We start from the raw sequence: 15,928 nt of genomic DNA on the forward strand, positions 1-15,928 counted from the left end.
TTTCACAAAACATTCCTAAGGACAATATGTCTTACTCCAATCTCATTCTCATTGTAGCTGTCACCATCTACACACCTTACTAGCAACATGACAGGAAATGCCCTTGTAACAGGTTTGGAAAATTCAATTTCTATCCGTAGAGATTCCTGCGGGTTTTCAGAAAGCTCAGTGAACTGATGGAGATTCACTTTATCCCGAAGCAATACAAATGCTGTTTTATTTCTCCTATTATCCTGTCATCAAAAAGAAAACAAGTTAAGCAAAATTTGCCTTTGGTAAAACAAGCACATTAAAAATCAGCCAGCAGAGCCTAAATGAAGCAGAGATACCGAGAAAGGCTCTCCTTACCAGGCCATCTTCCTCCCCAAACTCGACCATCACGGGTTTCCTTAGCCACTGCCAGTTGATGGGTCTTCTGCTGGAGCAGGTATAGAGGTTGAGGCCCACAACTCCACCAATCTTGGGGAACAAAGACCATCTCAGAGCAAATGACAGCAAGCAGTGGACTTAAGTGAGAAAAGCAGCAAACTAAAGTATCGTGGTGCTGTATTACACTTACATAAAATTGTATGTCTGGTATTAGAGGTTAGCATACAAAAATAAACCAGTTTTACTAGTCAGGATGGCAGGATTGGAGTGGATACAATGCTTCATTTGCATCATTCTTATTAAAATCAATTATTTCTAAAGTATTTTGAAGTATTTTTTATTTTAAAAGCTATTACAAAAGAAATATCTGCTCATTGTAGATAATCAGGAAGGTATAGAAAAGTATATAGAAGAGTGAAGAACAGCTTTTCTATAGTCCCATTGTTCAAGCAAATCATATTTCAGGATGTCGAGTATCAAATTTTGCTATGTAATAGAGTACATATTTGGCAGACAATTTAGTCGTCTATATCTATATATAGAGAGATGTATACACACACACACACACACACATATATATATATTTTTAACACGGAGTCTTGCTCTGTCGCCCAGGCTGGAGTGCAGTCGTGTGATCTTGGCTCACTGCAACCTCTGCCTCCCGGGTTCAAGCAATTCTCCTGCCCCAGTCTCCCAAATAACTGGGACTACAGGCGTGTGTCACCACGCTCAGCTAATTTTTGTATTTTTAGTAGACACGGGGGTTTCACCATGTTGGTCAGGTTGGTCTTGAACTCCTGACCTCAGGTGATCCACCTGCCTCGGTCTCCCAAAGTGCTGGGATTACAGGCGTGAGTCACCGTACCCAGCCTCAGTTGTCTATATTTTTGCAGTCTTCCCAAATTACTAAAATTCCCTAATTGACATAATATCAATTAACTGTATATGAACTCTATCCCTATGTTGAACACTTAGGTACATTTCTATTTGAGTTATCATAAATAATGTTGTTTTGAGTAAATAAATAAGACAAGACATCTTGCTCTGAACAAATCTTTTCTCATTTCCCCAGCATAGATTTTTACAAGTGTAACAGTGTAGGCCAGGTTGTTGCTGGATGCCTAGTTGACAAAGTGCTTTCCAAAAGGTCACACTGACAAATGCCATGGTTTACTCACTGCACCTCCACAAGCAGTAAGTGTTTTTAAGTAATTGCACTTTTGTAAGTTAAAAAAAATCATTTTAATTTGTGTTTTTTATTGCTTGTTAGTTTGAATTATTTTCATATGCTGATTAGCCATTTCCATTTAAAAAAGCAAATGCTGTAAAAGATGAGCATTTTTTGACCAAAATAAGATGTATCTCATTAATTTGTCCATACATCCATCAGACATTTGTTGGGTCACCAAATGAGCCATGTACTTGAGCCAGACTGGGCTCTGGGGCTACAGAAATATAGAGAATCCTTGCTCTCTGCCCTTCCAAACTCGCTTACGGTGACCCTGGGGTAATTCACAAAGCTTCCGAGTGGATGTCTACAAAATTGCCAAGTAGCTGGGACAATCCTCCCTGACTTCCCCATCCTCACATCCCCCTTTCACTGTGGTCCCCTGTTTCTCCTGACCTCCCAGGGAGCCAGGGGCCACCCTGCAGTTTCAGCCCAGCTGTGCTTCTCCGGTGAGCAGGGAGGATGGGGGTAAGCACTGCCATGTCCTCAGCAACCCCTTCTTAAGTGTCATTCAGGTATACTCCACATTTGATGTTAGAACCATATCTTCATTGATCTAAAGACAAGATTGGCTGGGCGCGGTGGCTCATGCCTATAATCCCAGCACTTTGGGAGGCTGAGGTGGGCGGATCGCGAGGTCAGGAGATCGATACCATTCTGGCTAACATGGTGAAAACCTGTCTCTACTAAAAATGCAAGAAAAAATTAGCCGGGCATGGTGGCAGGCGCCTGTAGTCCCAGCTACTCAGGAGACTGAGGCAGGAGAATCGCTTGAACCCAGGAGGCGGAGGCTGCAGTGAGCTGAGATTGCGCCTCTGCACCCCAGCCTGGGTGACACAGCAAGACTCTGTCTCAAAAAAAAAAAAAAAAAAAAAGACATGATTGGCCACAATGCTTGCATAATCACTGCATCACATGCTGCAACCCCCCAGAGCCTTCTGTTCTCTAACAATGGATTAGAAGGCCTCAAGGAAACACCGAATGGGCCCAGTGACCCAGATACAAGTGACATCTAGTTTTGCCAGGAGTTTTCTGAAGAAGCTAATCTTCTAAGAGGAGTAGAGTCAGCAACATGTTCTAAGTGGCCCCTCTTGACACTCAGAGGGTGCAAACACGCAAAAATCAGGTGCAAATATGCCAACCTAGTCTCTTTTTTTGTCATTAAAGCCCAATTACTGCAAATTTGAAATGGTCATTAGAAGTAGCAGGTCATCTGTCAGCTTGTACCTGCCCAGGAGCTTGGCGCCCTGGATATGGGTTCTTCTTGAAGTGTATGAGCTGGCTAATGTAGCATGGGCTCTGTGTCTCCGCCCCAGCAGGATTGTGCCCAGCAAGGTCACCAGGTAAATGCACCTGGACAGATCCCAGGCTCTGGACAGAGCTCTGAAGGTTGTAATGAAAAAGCGTCCGGAACTCCATCTGCCCAGTGCTAACGTGGTTCAAAGGGAGACAACCCTGAAACACAGAGTACAGGGAGTGGGGTGTTTATAACACAAATGTGCGAACTGTCTTGAATCCAGACCAGGGGAGAGGAGAAAAGTAGTTAAAAAGATAGCCCATCTCAAGTTAGACTGGATGGCAGGAAGCAAGAGCGCAGGCCTTAGGACTCAGTGCTGGGTACGTAGGCAACGAATGTTCTTAAACACTCGTGAGTAATGGTGATGATTATTAGTAGGTTCAGATAGACTATTTACTTGCTAATTTCCCAAATGTTACAGTAGCCGTCAGTTAAATAAACCAGCAAGACTGGAGAGGGATGCTAAATTGGCAGGAGAGGAAGGCCAGAAGCCTATTCACTTACTTCTTCTTGAAAGCACTGGCCATTTCATAAAGTAAAAATAAAAAAATCTCAGAGACAATTTCCAAAGTTACCAGAGCAGAAATAAGTAAATAAACTTTGGCCTTTTTAAGCAGTTATGTATCAGCAGGGCTACTTTAAGAATTACTGTGTGTAATAAATCATTTGCATTACTTCACATCATTCCTCAAAAAAAACCCAGAAAGTATCCTGAGAAATAATGTTTCTGAGTCAAACATCCCAAGTATCCCAGATGAAAACCTACCAAAACAAAAAAGGATAAAATAGAAGCAAGGTTTCACTGGAAACCTTATACTATTACCATGAAATATTTAAAATTCAAAATGAAAGTCTCCAAATACGAAACTGCCACCCAGAAAAATAAACACAGTACTTCAGAAACTGATTCTGTTTTTGGTTTTGAGAAGCAATTACAAATACAGGTTAACATCCTGGGAGAGGGAAATAGTATTTTTATGGATGGAGAAAAAGTGTGACTTACCAACAATAAATCTGAGATAACCGTAATTCCTTCTTCATGTAGATAGCCTTCCTCCTTCGAGTTTCCTTGCTCAGAGACTTCCCAGATTCTACATATGAGACCGATGAGTTCAAGCCTCACTCCTTTGTCAACCACAAATGGCCCTGAGGACTGGCCCTGAGCAAGGAGCGCCCGGGTATATTTGAAGATGAGAACTGCACTCATAAAGCTTAGCTGCACGAACCAAAAAGATGTCAATAAAATGCTTCACGGAGTATGATGCATATATTCTTGCCTCTTTGATTATTATAAGGAATTAAAATGATTGAACTATGGGCCAAGATAACTGGATTTAAGTCCAGGTTTGTCTTTAGGTGATTATTGGCCAACTTCCTAAGAAACAGGTTGCTTTCTGATATTCAGTCTCTTGACCAAAGGAAAGTAAATGGCCTCTAATGATGTTACTTGGTTTAAACCCCAACAACCACTTGGCAAATCCCTTCACAAATTGGCCCCCACCTCCTCCCACAGCCTTCTCCCTCCCCATTACCTATGTGCATTCTAATCTCAAGGCACCTGAATCTCTTATTGTTCCCAAAGAATTGAGGCTTTTTCTTGATGGCCTAGAGATTCCCCTACCTGCAGTACCTTTACCTTCGTTTGGATTAGCAAAATCCATCCTACTTCTCTCTCTCTCTTTTCCTTCTCCTCTCTCTCTCTCCCTCCTTCTTCCTCTCTCTCTCTCTCTCTCTCTGTCTCTCTCTGTTTAGAGATGGGGTCTCACTCTGTCCCCCAGGCTGGAGTGCAGTGGCACAAGCGCCACTCCCTGCAGACTTGAACTCCTGGGTTCACAAGATCCTCCCACCTCAGCCTCCCAAGCGCTGGGACTACAGACATGCCTGGACTTATCTTGATTTTTCTGAACTCTTAATGTAGTCCCCTTTCAAATCTACACAAAAGTAGAGAGAATAGTATAGTAGTATAATATGCCTATCACCCAACTTTAACAATTATTCACTTGAATATTCTTTCTTCTATTCTCTACTCAACTTTTAAAAAATATTTAAAAGCAAAAAGCAAATCTCAGGTATTATTTTTATCCATGAACAATTTAGTGTGTAGTACTGATAGATGAGGACTCTTTCTAAAAACATGCCCACAATGCCATTATCACATCTAACAAAACTATGATTCTTTACTATGTTTTTTTTTTTTTTTAATCTGATACAGAGTCTCGCTCTGTCACCCAGGCTTGAGTGCAATGGTGCGATCTCCGTTCACTGCAACCTCCGCCTCCAAGGTTCAAGCGATTCTCCTGCCTCAACCTCCCGAGTAGCTAGGATTACAGGCGTGCACCACCATGCCCAGCTAATTTTTGTATTTTTAGTAGAGACGGGGTTTCACCATGCTGGCAAGGCTAGTCTGGAACTCCTGACCTTGTGATCCGCCTGGCTTAGCCTCCCAAAGTGCTAGGATTACAGACGCGAGCCACCGCAGCAGGCCCTACTACATATCTTTTAAAACCAACCTCAAATGTCCACGAGACAAAGTCAGCTGCACCACTGCTTGTGTTTGTGCAGAATTTTGTCATTCTCCTAATCATAGGACTAAGCATATTTATTGAAGTATATCTGTTTGCAACTTCATTCATCGATGCTTAAAACACAGACTAATATTTTTCTTCTTTGTACCCTAGAAGCTCCTAGCAATTGCTAGATAATGTGTGTCCATGAAATGAAATTGAGATTCTGTTTTTTATTGGCCATGCTCATTTAACCACAATGATATCTAATGGCTTAGATATACCTTTTAAAATCTAGTTCTTTCACCAACAATAAGGTTACACTAGTTTGGAAATGCATTTAAACCACTATTAAAGGCCCTTTACATGAGGTAGCTTATCATGGATATTAGGACTTAAAATGAAAGAACAGTATTTAAATTAAACAAATGCTTTAAAGAATATATTATGCCCACTTTCACAATGCCTACTTTTTGGACCAGAAATATCAGAAATGGTCACTTTAAGAGGACAATCATGTTCGGTTTTATTTCCCACTCTGAACTAAGAACTGTGGCAGAGCCTGGGGTTCAGAGATGCACGAGAGAGGGACAGTGACGGGAATGATTTGCTATCTACCAGATTTGTGCTCTGGAGCTTCATGTAGGGTCATCGCTGGGAAGTAATTCCATTTTCCAGGTCCCTCGAGTCCAGGCGAGGCCATGTGTGCTCACCAGGGGAAGGTGAATGCAGCGAGGTGTGCACCTGCAGGGCCACATGGCTGACAGGCAGCATACCTTCTCCATGCACCATTCCCCTGACTTAGGAAACCATAGAGTGGAGGTGTTGGGGGCACAAGATGGATGGGGCCAGAGTCCCTGAGTCACCACGAGGGAGACCACCCACTGAACACCCGCTGTGGAATGTGTGTGGATGAAGAAAAAACATCGGTTGTATTCAGCTTCTGGGATTTCAGGGTTATCTGTTATAGCAGCTAACGTTATTTCAACTAAAAACTTAACTGTACTAAGTTTGTGTCTTAAGAGGCTAAGCAGTCTAAAGTTGGAAGACAGATGTACAAAAGAAATTACAAATCAAAGGTGTTGAAGTGCTAAAACAAAGTCACATACAAATTTGTCTCAAACAAAATGAACTCTGCCTTCAGATCTTTGTGAAGATTTCATGGAGAAAGTGGCATTTGAATCTACCCTTGAAGAGAAAGTAATATTTTTTCCAGGGGAAGAAGTAACCTGCTCCAATTACGGGAAAACATACCATTTCAAGGACATAAGGGGCATCCTGAATCCTGCACAGTGAAGCTGCCTATGTTGGGTTGTGTGCACAATGAGGTGCAGAGAGTCAGGTAAAAATGTATGAAGTCCTTGTATGATACAAAGCACAATCGGGCCAGGTGTGGTGGCTCACGCCTGTAATCTCAGCACTTTGGGAGGCCAAGTCAGGTGGATCACCTGAGGTCAGGAGTTCGAGACCAGCCTGACCAACAAGGTGAAACACTGTCTCTACTAAAAATACAAAAATTGGCCAGGTATGGTGGCGTGCACCTGTAATCCCAGCTACTTGGGAGGCTGAGAGAGGAGAATCGCTTGAACCCCGGAGGCGGAGGTTGCAGTGAGCTGAGATTGCACCACTGCACTCCAGCCTGGGCGACAGAGCAAGATTCTGTCTGAAAAATAAATAAAGAAGAAGAACAATCGGATTTTGTCTTCAAACTACTAGAAAGCCATCAAGTATTCTGAACAAACAGATGATATGACCCGTTGTGTTGTTTATGAAGACAGCTAATCAGAACAGAGGAGAATGATGATGCTGTCCCACCTAGACTGGAGATTGTTGGAGCTCAGCGGCCCTCAGTGAGGAGGGAGGAGGGATGGAAGGAGGACAGGGCCATCCAGCCACCTTTCCTATATCCATTCCCCTTCTCTCCTGAGCTTCTGCCATGTGTCACGTATATGGTATTTCTGCGCCAAATAGGAAGGTCCCTGGTATCAGGGAGTTGGGGGAAGACCAGCAAGAAATAAATAAATGAGATAGTTGCTGTTGTGAAAATATTGAAGGAGATAGCCTGTAACAGGAAGGATGACTTCAGATGGTGGGTCTAGGACAACGTCTCTAAGAAAGCAGCATTTGTGCTGAGAGTCAATGAAAGGTCAACTCTTTGAGAAGTCAAGGGGAGGGCACGCAGGAAAAGGATCAAGGCAGTACTCCTGGAGGATGGCTAGGAAGGGGGAGAAAAGCCAGGAGAGGAGGATAGAAGGAAAGAAGGAGCTAGACACTGCAGGTGCATAAGATGTTTGGTTTCTATTCTGCACACAATGAGTAGCCATGGGGAGTGCTGAGCAGGAGAATGACACTCACTGACTCAGGCTTTTACAATGACTCGACTGCTGTGTGTAGCAGGTATTCTAAGGTGACCTGAGAGGAGGCAGGGAGGACAGGACAGTGAGAGAACATGCCAGCCTGGATGAGAAATGACATATGCTTGGATTCAGGTGGGGGGCAATAGAGGTAGGAGAGATAGAAAGATTCTAGCTATGTGTTTGAGGAAGAACAGACAAGACTTCGTTATAAGTGAATGGATGAGGGGAAGAAAGGACTCTGGTGACACCTGGGCTTTAACATGGGATTCTGCATGGATGGCGCCGCCCTGTCCTGGGCTGAGGAAAGTAGGAGGAACATGGAGTTGGAAGGGGTCGGGGGAGGAGCCCACTCTGCCATGCTGGGTCTGTGCAGTTTTGGCCCATGTGGAAATGAGAGTGTATAGTTATACGTGTGTGTCTGGGGTGCTTGAGTCAGGTTTGGGTTGGAGGTGTAGGATGTAGAGTCCCTATCAGATGGATGTAAAGTGGAAGGAGTGGATGAGATCACATAGGGAGGAGGTATGGACAGAGAATCTAGGTGGCCCAAGACAAAGCCCTGAGGCACTGACCATGTAACTGTAGATGGGAGGAGCCAACAGGAGTCAGCCAAGAAGGCCAACCAAGAAACCATGTCATGAAGCCAAGAGAAGAGTGTGTCCTCCAAAGCAGGGTGAGCCCCACAGAAAGTCCCTGGGAGGGAGAGAATGGGGAGCAGAGGGTATCCAGTGGATTTGGCCAGATGGAGATCCGCTATGACTTTGGCAGGAGCAGCGGCAGTGTGGAGATGGAGATGGAAGCCAGAGTTCGATGATCTAAAATGTATGAGAAACCAGGTGTGGTGATGTGCACCTGTGGTCCCAGGTCCTTGGAAGGCCAAGGCAGGAGGATGGCTTGAGTCCAGGAGTTTGAGGCAGCCTGAGCAACCCAGTGAGACCTCATCTCTTAAAAAGACACACACACAAGAGGCAACAAGTATAGCCCACAGCAGGCTCAGAACTCACTTTTTAAATGCTCTGCTGTGAAGAGGAACATGAAAGTTAGGTGCAAGCTGGAAGCAGGTTTGATTTCACTGGAGGGATTTTTTTTAAAAAAATAAATGAGATTCTAAGCATGTGCAGGATCATTCAGCAGAGAGAAGTGGAAGCAGCAGCAAAGAGTGAAAAATGAAAAGAGATGAGCTCTGGAGAAGGCAAGGTGGGCAGGAGCAGGACTGTGCCACCTGCAGCCACGCAGGTTGGACATTGTCTAATGCTGGGGCACCCTTCACTCAGACTGAGATGAGGGACAATGAGGGGAGCCTGGAGGAGAGCTCCACACAAATAAAGGGAGAAGCCCATGCAGGGACTGGAGATTCCTTCTATGGTGACAGAGCATGGCCACAGTTAGATTCACAGACTGGAAGTAGATGAGAGAATGACGCGTGTTCTTCTCATCTCTCAAGCAGCAATGCAGGCATCAGCCGACGGGGAGGAAAGTGTGCCAGAGACTCAAGAAGAAAAGAAGATGTGACGAAGGGAAAACCCAATGCCATGTGTTACCAATAAAGAACAAGCCCCTCGCCAAAAGTATTCATAGTATGGACAGTATGTGTTCTCATCCATTTCTACTTTGGGATTCCAAATTTCTTTCTTTCTTTTCCTTCCTTCCTTCCTTCCTTCCTTCCTTCCTTCCTTCCTTCCTTCCTTCCTTCCTTCCTTCTTCCCTCCCTCCCTCATTCCCTTCTCTTTCTTCTTTCTTTCTTTCTTTCTTTCTTTCTTTCTTTCTTTCTTTCTTTCTTTCTTTCTTTCTTTCTTTCTTTCTTTCTTTCTTTCTTTCTCTTTCTTTCTTTCTCTTTTTCTCTCTCTTTCTTTCTTTCTTTCCTTCCTTCCTTCTTTCTTTCTTTTCTTTCTCTCTTTCCCTTTCTCCCTTTCCTTACCCTCCCCTCCCCTCCCCTCCCCTCCCCTCCCCTCCCCTCCCTTCCCTTCCTTTCCTTTCCTTTCCTTTCCTTTTTTGACAGAGTCTCCCTGTGTCGCCCAGGCTGTAGTGCAGTGGCACGACCTCAGCTCACTTCAACCTCCACCTCCTGGGTTCAAGCGATTCTACTGTCTCAGTAGAGTATTTCTCCCGAGTAGCTGAGACCACAGTTGCACACCACCATGCCTGGCTAATTTTTATATTTTTAGTAGAGATGGGGTTTCACCATGTTGGTCAGGCTGGTCTTGAACTCCTGACTTCGTGATCCGCCTGCCTTGGACTCCCAAAGTGCTGGGATTACAGGTGTGAGCCACCGCTCCTGGACTGGATTCCAAATTTCTATATTCAAAATATCTGAGATGGGCTTTGCTATTCAGATGAATTCTTAAAGGAAAAATAACATTTCTAATCTAAGTGTCAAAATATGATTCTGGACAGTATATTTTTCAAGAACTGATTATGTCCCTCAAAACTATATAAAATAGCAGTAAAATATTCTTGGGAAAAAATTGCACTTACCTTATTAGAGAAGCTCACGAGGTCCCTCAACATAAGAACAGAACCAATCATTTCTTCCTGACCGGGAGAAACAACAACAAAACAAAAAGAAAATGCAGGGAGAGGAAAATTAGGTTGTTTGGGTTAAAGTTACATTTTGCCTATGTAGAAATAGCACAGATTCCCTGCTTTTTGGCCAAGAGACCAGTTGGAGGCCAGACCTTCTGTAGAGAGACCATTACTGTGGTGTCCAGTTTTCCTGGAAATCCAGCATCTCTCCTCAATGTGCCCCCGGATATCCTCAGCACACCCCACCAGGGAACTGACACGAGGGCTGATGAAATAAGGCACAGAGCTAAGCAACATTTCTTTCTTTCTTTCAGATGGAGTCCCGCTCTGTCGCCCAGGCTGGAGTGCAGTGGCATGATCTCAGCTCACTGCAGGCTCTGCCTCCCGGGTTCACGCCATTCTCCTGCCTCAGCCTCCCGAGTAGCTGGGACTACAGGTGCTTGCCACCACTCCCGGCTAAATTTTTTGTGTGTGTACTTTTAGTGGAGACGGGGTTTCACTGTGTTAGCCAGGATGGTCTCGATCTCTCGACTTTGTGATCTGCCTGCCTCGGTCTCCCAAAGTGCTGGGATTATAGGCATGAGCCACCACGCCCGGCCAGAGCTAAGCAACATTTTTAAAAAGGGTCAGGAAGAATGAGAAAAAAATTACATCAAGTGAAGTAATTGTAATTGTAATGAAATAGGATGTATTCTTTGTAGATGTGAATATTCTCTATTGACAATGATGAGATAGCAGTTGCAGAAATTCTGTGAGCAAGGACAGTCACATTTGAATACATGGTGATTTCTTCAGAAGTTGCACACAATCGTGAACTTAACTCTCCAAGATAAAATCAGACTGTTTTACATAAGTTGTACTTAAACAAACTTTAGCAGAATTATGTGTAACAATGATTGACTTGGTCATTCTCTCTTTTATAAACCAGCAGCATTCATTTGTGATATATATCAGCTGACTGGAGAGACCACAGCCGTGTATGGGAACTGAGCTGGCTGGCCCTCTTGGTCTCATTTCTTGCCTGTGTTTCATAAGCATGACCACTTGTTAGTGAGCCAGCCAGCCAATCAGGAGCCTTGCCACTTGATAAAGGTTTACAGACACAAACTCACCCTCCTCTGGGCCATACCTGATCTACAAAAGCTAATTTGCATACTGAAGAAATTAATGCATCCTGTATTCGTGACCATTGGTGGCAGGAGGCAGTTTTGTCCTCCTTAGACAAACGACTCAGGATTCTGGTGATCACAGTGATGTAGTTCCTGATTTCTGTGTAACTCCCCATCAGCTGGAGGGTAGACAGGTTTTTCAGGCTGGAATTATACCTGAAGGAAACACAAGAGTTATCATTACCATTCCAACACATGGCGAAACTTTTCACCCTGCCTACCAACAGTGGGATGGGATTTGTTGCAAAAATACCTCTTGGACAGGTCAGGGTAGAAAGAGAATGATGCAAAGGAGAATTGGTCTGTGTAACGGAAACTCTAAAAAGACACAGTAAGCCATAATATAAAATTTTACAAAAACTCCTTTTATCAGAAGTAAAAAAGGCACAAGAAACCAGCTACTAATATAGAAGCATCATGGCAAGTGAAAGAACGTATTCCAGAGCCAGATAGAGATACCACCGTGCTACAGCTGGCCAGAGCTTATGACTCCGGGTTTCAATAATTGGGTATTTATTTACTTATTTACAAATAGCATACTTACTTGCACTGGAAAAGATAACACAATATTGTGAAAAGAGGCCTATGCATGTGGTCAAAGGCCAGTTCCAGCCCTTGCTCTGCAATTTATCTGCTGTATGAGCTCAAGAGTATTGTTTAAGAGAATAAATGAGCCTCAGTTTCCAAATATATAAAATAGAAATTTTCATCTGGACACATCGCAGTGGGTCATTGCAAGAAGTAAATTAATTAGAAATCATGTTCTAATTGATTAGAAAATGCATCATGGGCTCTATACACATATGTTTAAGCTCACCCTTGACCACTAAGTGATTCGTGGAGACTAAAACCCTAGGAACCCAAGCTAAAGATAAAAAGAACAAATAAATCTGAGCAGAAACATCACTGGCTGCACAACGAGGGGAAGTATACTTCACAGAATTCATCTTGCCAAACTAATAAACATATAAACCAATGACCAAACAAGCAAAAACAATGACCACAAGCCCAGGAAAAGGAGGCAGGCCAGTCCCCAGAGTGGCTGCAACATATTATCTAAAATGTCCAGTTATCAACGAAAAATTATGAGACATCCAAAGAAACATTAAGTGTGACCCAAACATGAGAAAAATAAGCAGGCAATAGAAACTGCCTATGAGGAGACTCAAATGTTGGATTTAGCAAGGACTTTGAAACAGCTATTATAAACATGATTCAAAGAATGAAAGAAAAACATATTTTTAAAAATCAAAGGAAGTTAGAACAATGATTAGTCAAATACAGACTATCAATAAAGAGATAGAAACTATAAATTTATAAGTTATAGAGAGAACCAAATGGAAATTCTGAAGTTACATATATAATAATTATAACAAAAGAGATGTTTAAAAGTAAATTTGAGAAAGAATCTAGAAACTTGAAGACAGAGCAATAGAGATTGTAAATAACAGGAAGAAAAAAGTAGGAAGAAAATGAATAGCAACTCAGAGAAATGTTAAACAATTAAGTTCATGAATTACCTTTTTCTCTCTCTTCTTATTTAAAAAGCCATTCCATAAAAACATTTCTATAGAGCAGTACTGTCGGGCCCATAACACACAGAAATGTAATATAACAAGAACATAAAGGCCAGGCGCGATGGCTCATGCCTGTAATCCCAGCACTTTGGGAGGCTGAGGCAGGTGGATCACCTGAGGTCAAGAGTTCAAGACCAGCCTGGCCAACATGGTGAAACCCCATCGCTCCTAAAAATACAAAAAATTAGCTGGGTGTGGTGGTGTGTACCTGTAATTCCAGCTACTTGGGAGGCTGAGGGAGGAGAATCACTTGAATCCGGGAGGCAGAGGTTGCAGTGAGCCAAGATCATGCCTTTGCACTCCAGCCTGGGTGACAGGGCGAGACCTCATCTCAAGACAAAACAAAATAAAACAAAACAAAACAACAACAACAAAAAAAAACACAAATAAAGGAGGTGGGAATAAAACTATATATTTTATTATATGTAAGAATAAAGAAATGACACTAGATGGTAACTTAAAGCCACAGGAAGACATGAAGACAAACAAAAATACTAAATAAGATTAATATACATTAAAAGCAATTTCTAAAAACATATTTGTGCTCTCCTCTCCAGTTTATTTAAAAGACAGAAAACTGGCCAGGTGCAGTGGCTCACACCTGTAATCCCAGCACTTTAGGAGGCCAGGGTGGGCAGATCACCTGAGGTCAGGAGCTCGAGACAAGTCTGACCAACATGGAGAAATCCCATCTCTACTAAAAATACAAAATTAGCCAGGCATAGTGACGCATGCCTGTAATACCAGCTACTTCAGAGGCTGAGGCAGTAGAATCGCTTGAACCCAGGAGGCGGAGGTTGCAGCGAGCCAAGATTGTGGCACTGCACTCCAGCCTGGGCGACAGAATGAGACTCTGTCTCAAGAAAAAATAAAAAGACAGAATATTTTATAAAACCATAATTATAACATTGGACTGTTGGGTTTGTAACACTGATAGATGTAACATACATAATAATCATGACACAAAAAGGGAAGAGGAAATGAATCTATAGAGGAGTAAAGTTTCTACATCTTGCTGAAATTAATATAAATTTGAAGTAGTTTCTAGTAAGTTAAAGTGTATATTGTAAGCCTGAGTGCAACAACTAAGAAAATATCTAAAATACATACTTAATAATCATTAAAGGAGTGAAAATGGTATACTAGAAAATACTTAACATAAAAGGAGGCAGTAAAGAAACAGAGGAACAAAGCAATAATGAGACATGTAAAAAATAAGCAAAATGGCGTGCATAAATCCATCCAACCACATCAATAATAATATTAAATGTGAGTAGATTACATGAGCCAATCAAAAGGCAGAGATTGTAAGACTATATACAAAACCAAGATTCAACTATATGCTGTCTACTGGAGTCTAGCTTAGGTCCAAGGATAAAATTAGGTTGTAAGTAAAAGGATGGAAAGAGACATGCAAACAGTAACAGCAAAGCATGTAGAGTGGTTATATCTATACCAGACAAAAAAGAAATTAGACAAAAACAGATAGTAGCAATAAAGAGGGATATTTTCTAATGATAATATAGGTAAATTCATCAGGAAGATTAAAAAATTGTAAACATACAGGGACCTAACAATAGGTTCCATATACATGAGCAATAATGGACAGAACTGAAGGGACAGACAGAAAACTCAAAACAATAATACTGTTAATAATGGATAGAACCATTAGGCAGAAAATCAACAAGGATACATAAGACTCAAACAATAATATAAATCAATTAGACCTAACAGACAGCCATTGAATATTTTAGCCAACAAAATGAGATACATATTCTTTTCAAGTGCATATGGGACATTTTCTAGAATACACCGTATAGTAGGCCACAAACAAAACTCAATAAATTTTAAACTACTGCTATTATACAGAGTATATCCTCTGACCATGATGGAATTAAATAATTAGAAATCAATGACAAAAGAAATTTGGAAAATTACAAATATGTGAAAAAGTAAAAAATTCTCCTAAATATTATAATCAATGGTTCAAAGAAGAAATTGCAACAAGAATTACAAAATGCTTTGAGATCAATAAATGAAAACACCAACATTCTAAAACACATTGGGTGCAGCTAAATCAGTGCTGGAAGAGAATTTAAAGATATAAATGGCTATAAAGAAGACGCCAAATCAATAATCTAATTTTTCACCTTAAGAAACAAAATTAAAAAAAAAAAAAAAAAAAGAAGATCAAAGTAAACCAGAGCAAGCACAAGGGGAAAAAATAATAATAAAAATTAGTGTAGAAATGAATGAAATAAAGAATAGAAAAACAACAACAACAACAACAAAAATCAATGAAGCCAAAAGCTGGTTTTTTGAAAACATCAACAAAATGACAAATTTTTAGCTAGACTGACAGACAAAAAATAAGAGAGAAAAAGAGATCACTTAAATTACTAAAATCAGGAATAAAATTGATCTTTACTACCATATAGAAATAAAAAGGATTATAAGAGAACACCATACAAAACTGTATGCCAAAAAAATTAGAGAATGTAGATGAAATGGAAAATTTCTAGAAAGAAACAAATTACTGAAACTGACTCAAGAAGAAACAGAAATCTGAATAGTTAAGATACTGAACTAGTCATTTCAAAATTTCCACAAAGAAAATGCCAGATCCAAATAACTTTGCTGGTAAATGTTTATAGAAGAATCACTACCCGTCCTTCACAAAATCTTCCAAATATTTGAATGCAAAGGAAGCTAGGTGTGGCGGCACACACTTGTTATCCCGGCACTTTGGGACGTCAAGGTGGGAGGATTGCTTGAGCCCAGGAGTTCGAGACCAGCCTTGGCAACATGATGAAATTAGCTGGGCATGGTGGCATGTGCCTATAATCCCAGCTACTTGGGAGGCTGAGGTGGAAGGATGGCTTGAGCCTAGGAGGTCAAGGCTGCAGT

The 15,928-nt window shown here is 41.7% G+C and overlaps 1 protein-coding gene across 5 annotated transcripts in view; it reads right to left on the reverse strand.

Annotated features, from left to right (window-relative positions):
- Nucleotides 1–15,928, reverse strand: part of LOC105492393 (polycystin 1 like 1, transient receptor potential channel interacting) — a 183,684-nt gene that overhangs the window by 84,227 nt on the left and 83,529 nt on the right. For all 5 annotated transcript variants that reach the window (XM_071095166.1, XM_071095165.1, XM_071095163.1 and 2 more), the window contains 6 exons: nt 11,405–11,600; nt 10,228–10,284; nt 3,898–4,110; nt 2,825–3,052; nt 349–459; nt 76–233 (listed from right to left, as the gene is read on the reverse strand). In XM_071095166.1, coding sequence (XP_070951267.1) covers nt 76–233; nt 349–459; nt 2,825–3,052; nt 3,898–4,110; nt 10,228–10,284; nt 11,405–11,600 — 963 coding nt within the window. The remainder of the gene's footprint in view (nt 1–75; nt 234–348; nt 460–2,824; nt 3,053–3,897; nt 4,111–10,227; nt 10,285–11,404; nt 11,601–15,928) is intronic.

The sequence above is a fragment of the Macaca nemestrina genome, chromosome 4 (genome assembly GCF_043159975.1).
Source record: "Macaca nemestrina isolate mMacNem1 chromosome 4, mMacNem.hap1, whole genome shotgun sequence".
Lineage (NCBI taxonomy): Eukaryota > Metazoa > Chordata > Mammalia > Primates > Cercopithecidae > Macaca > Macaca nemestrina.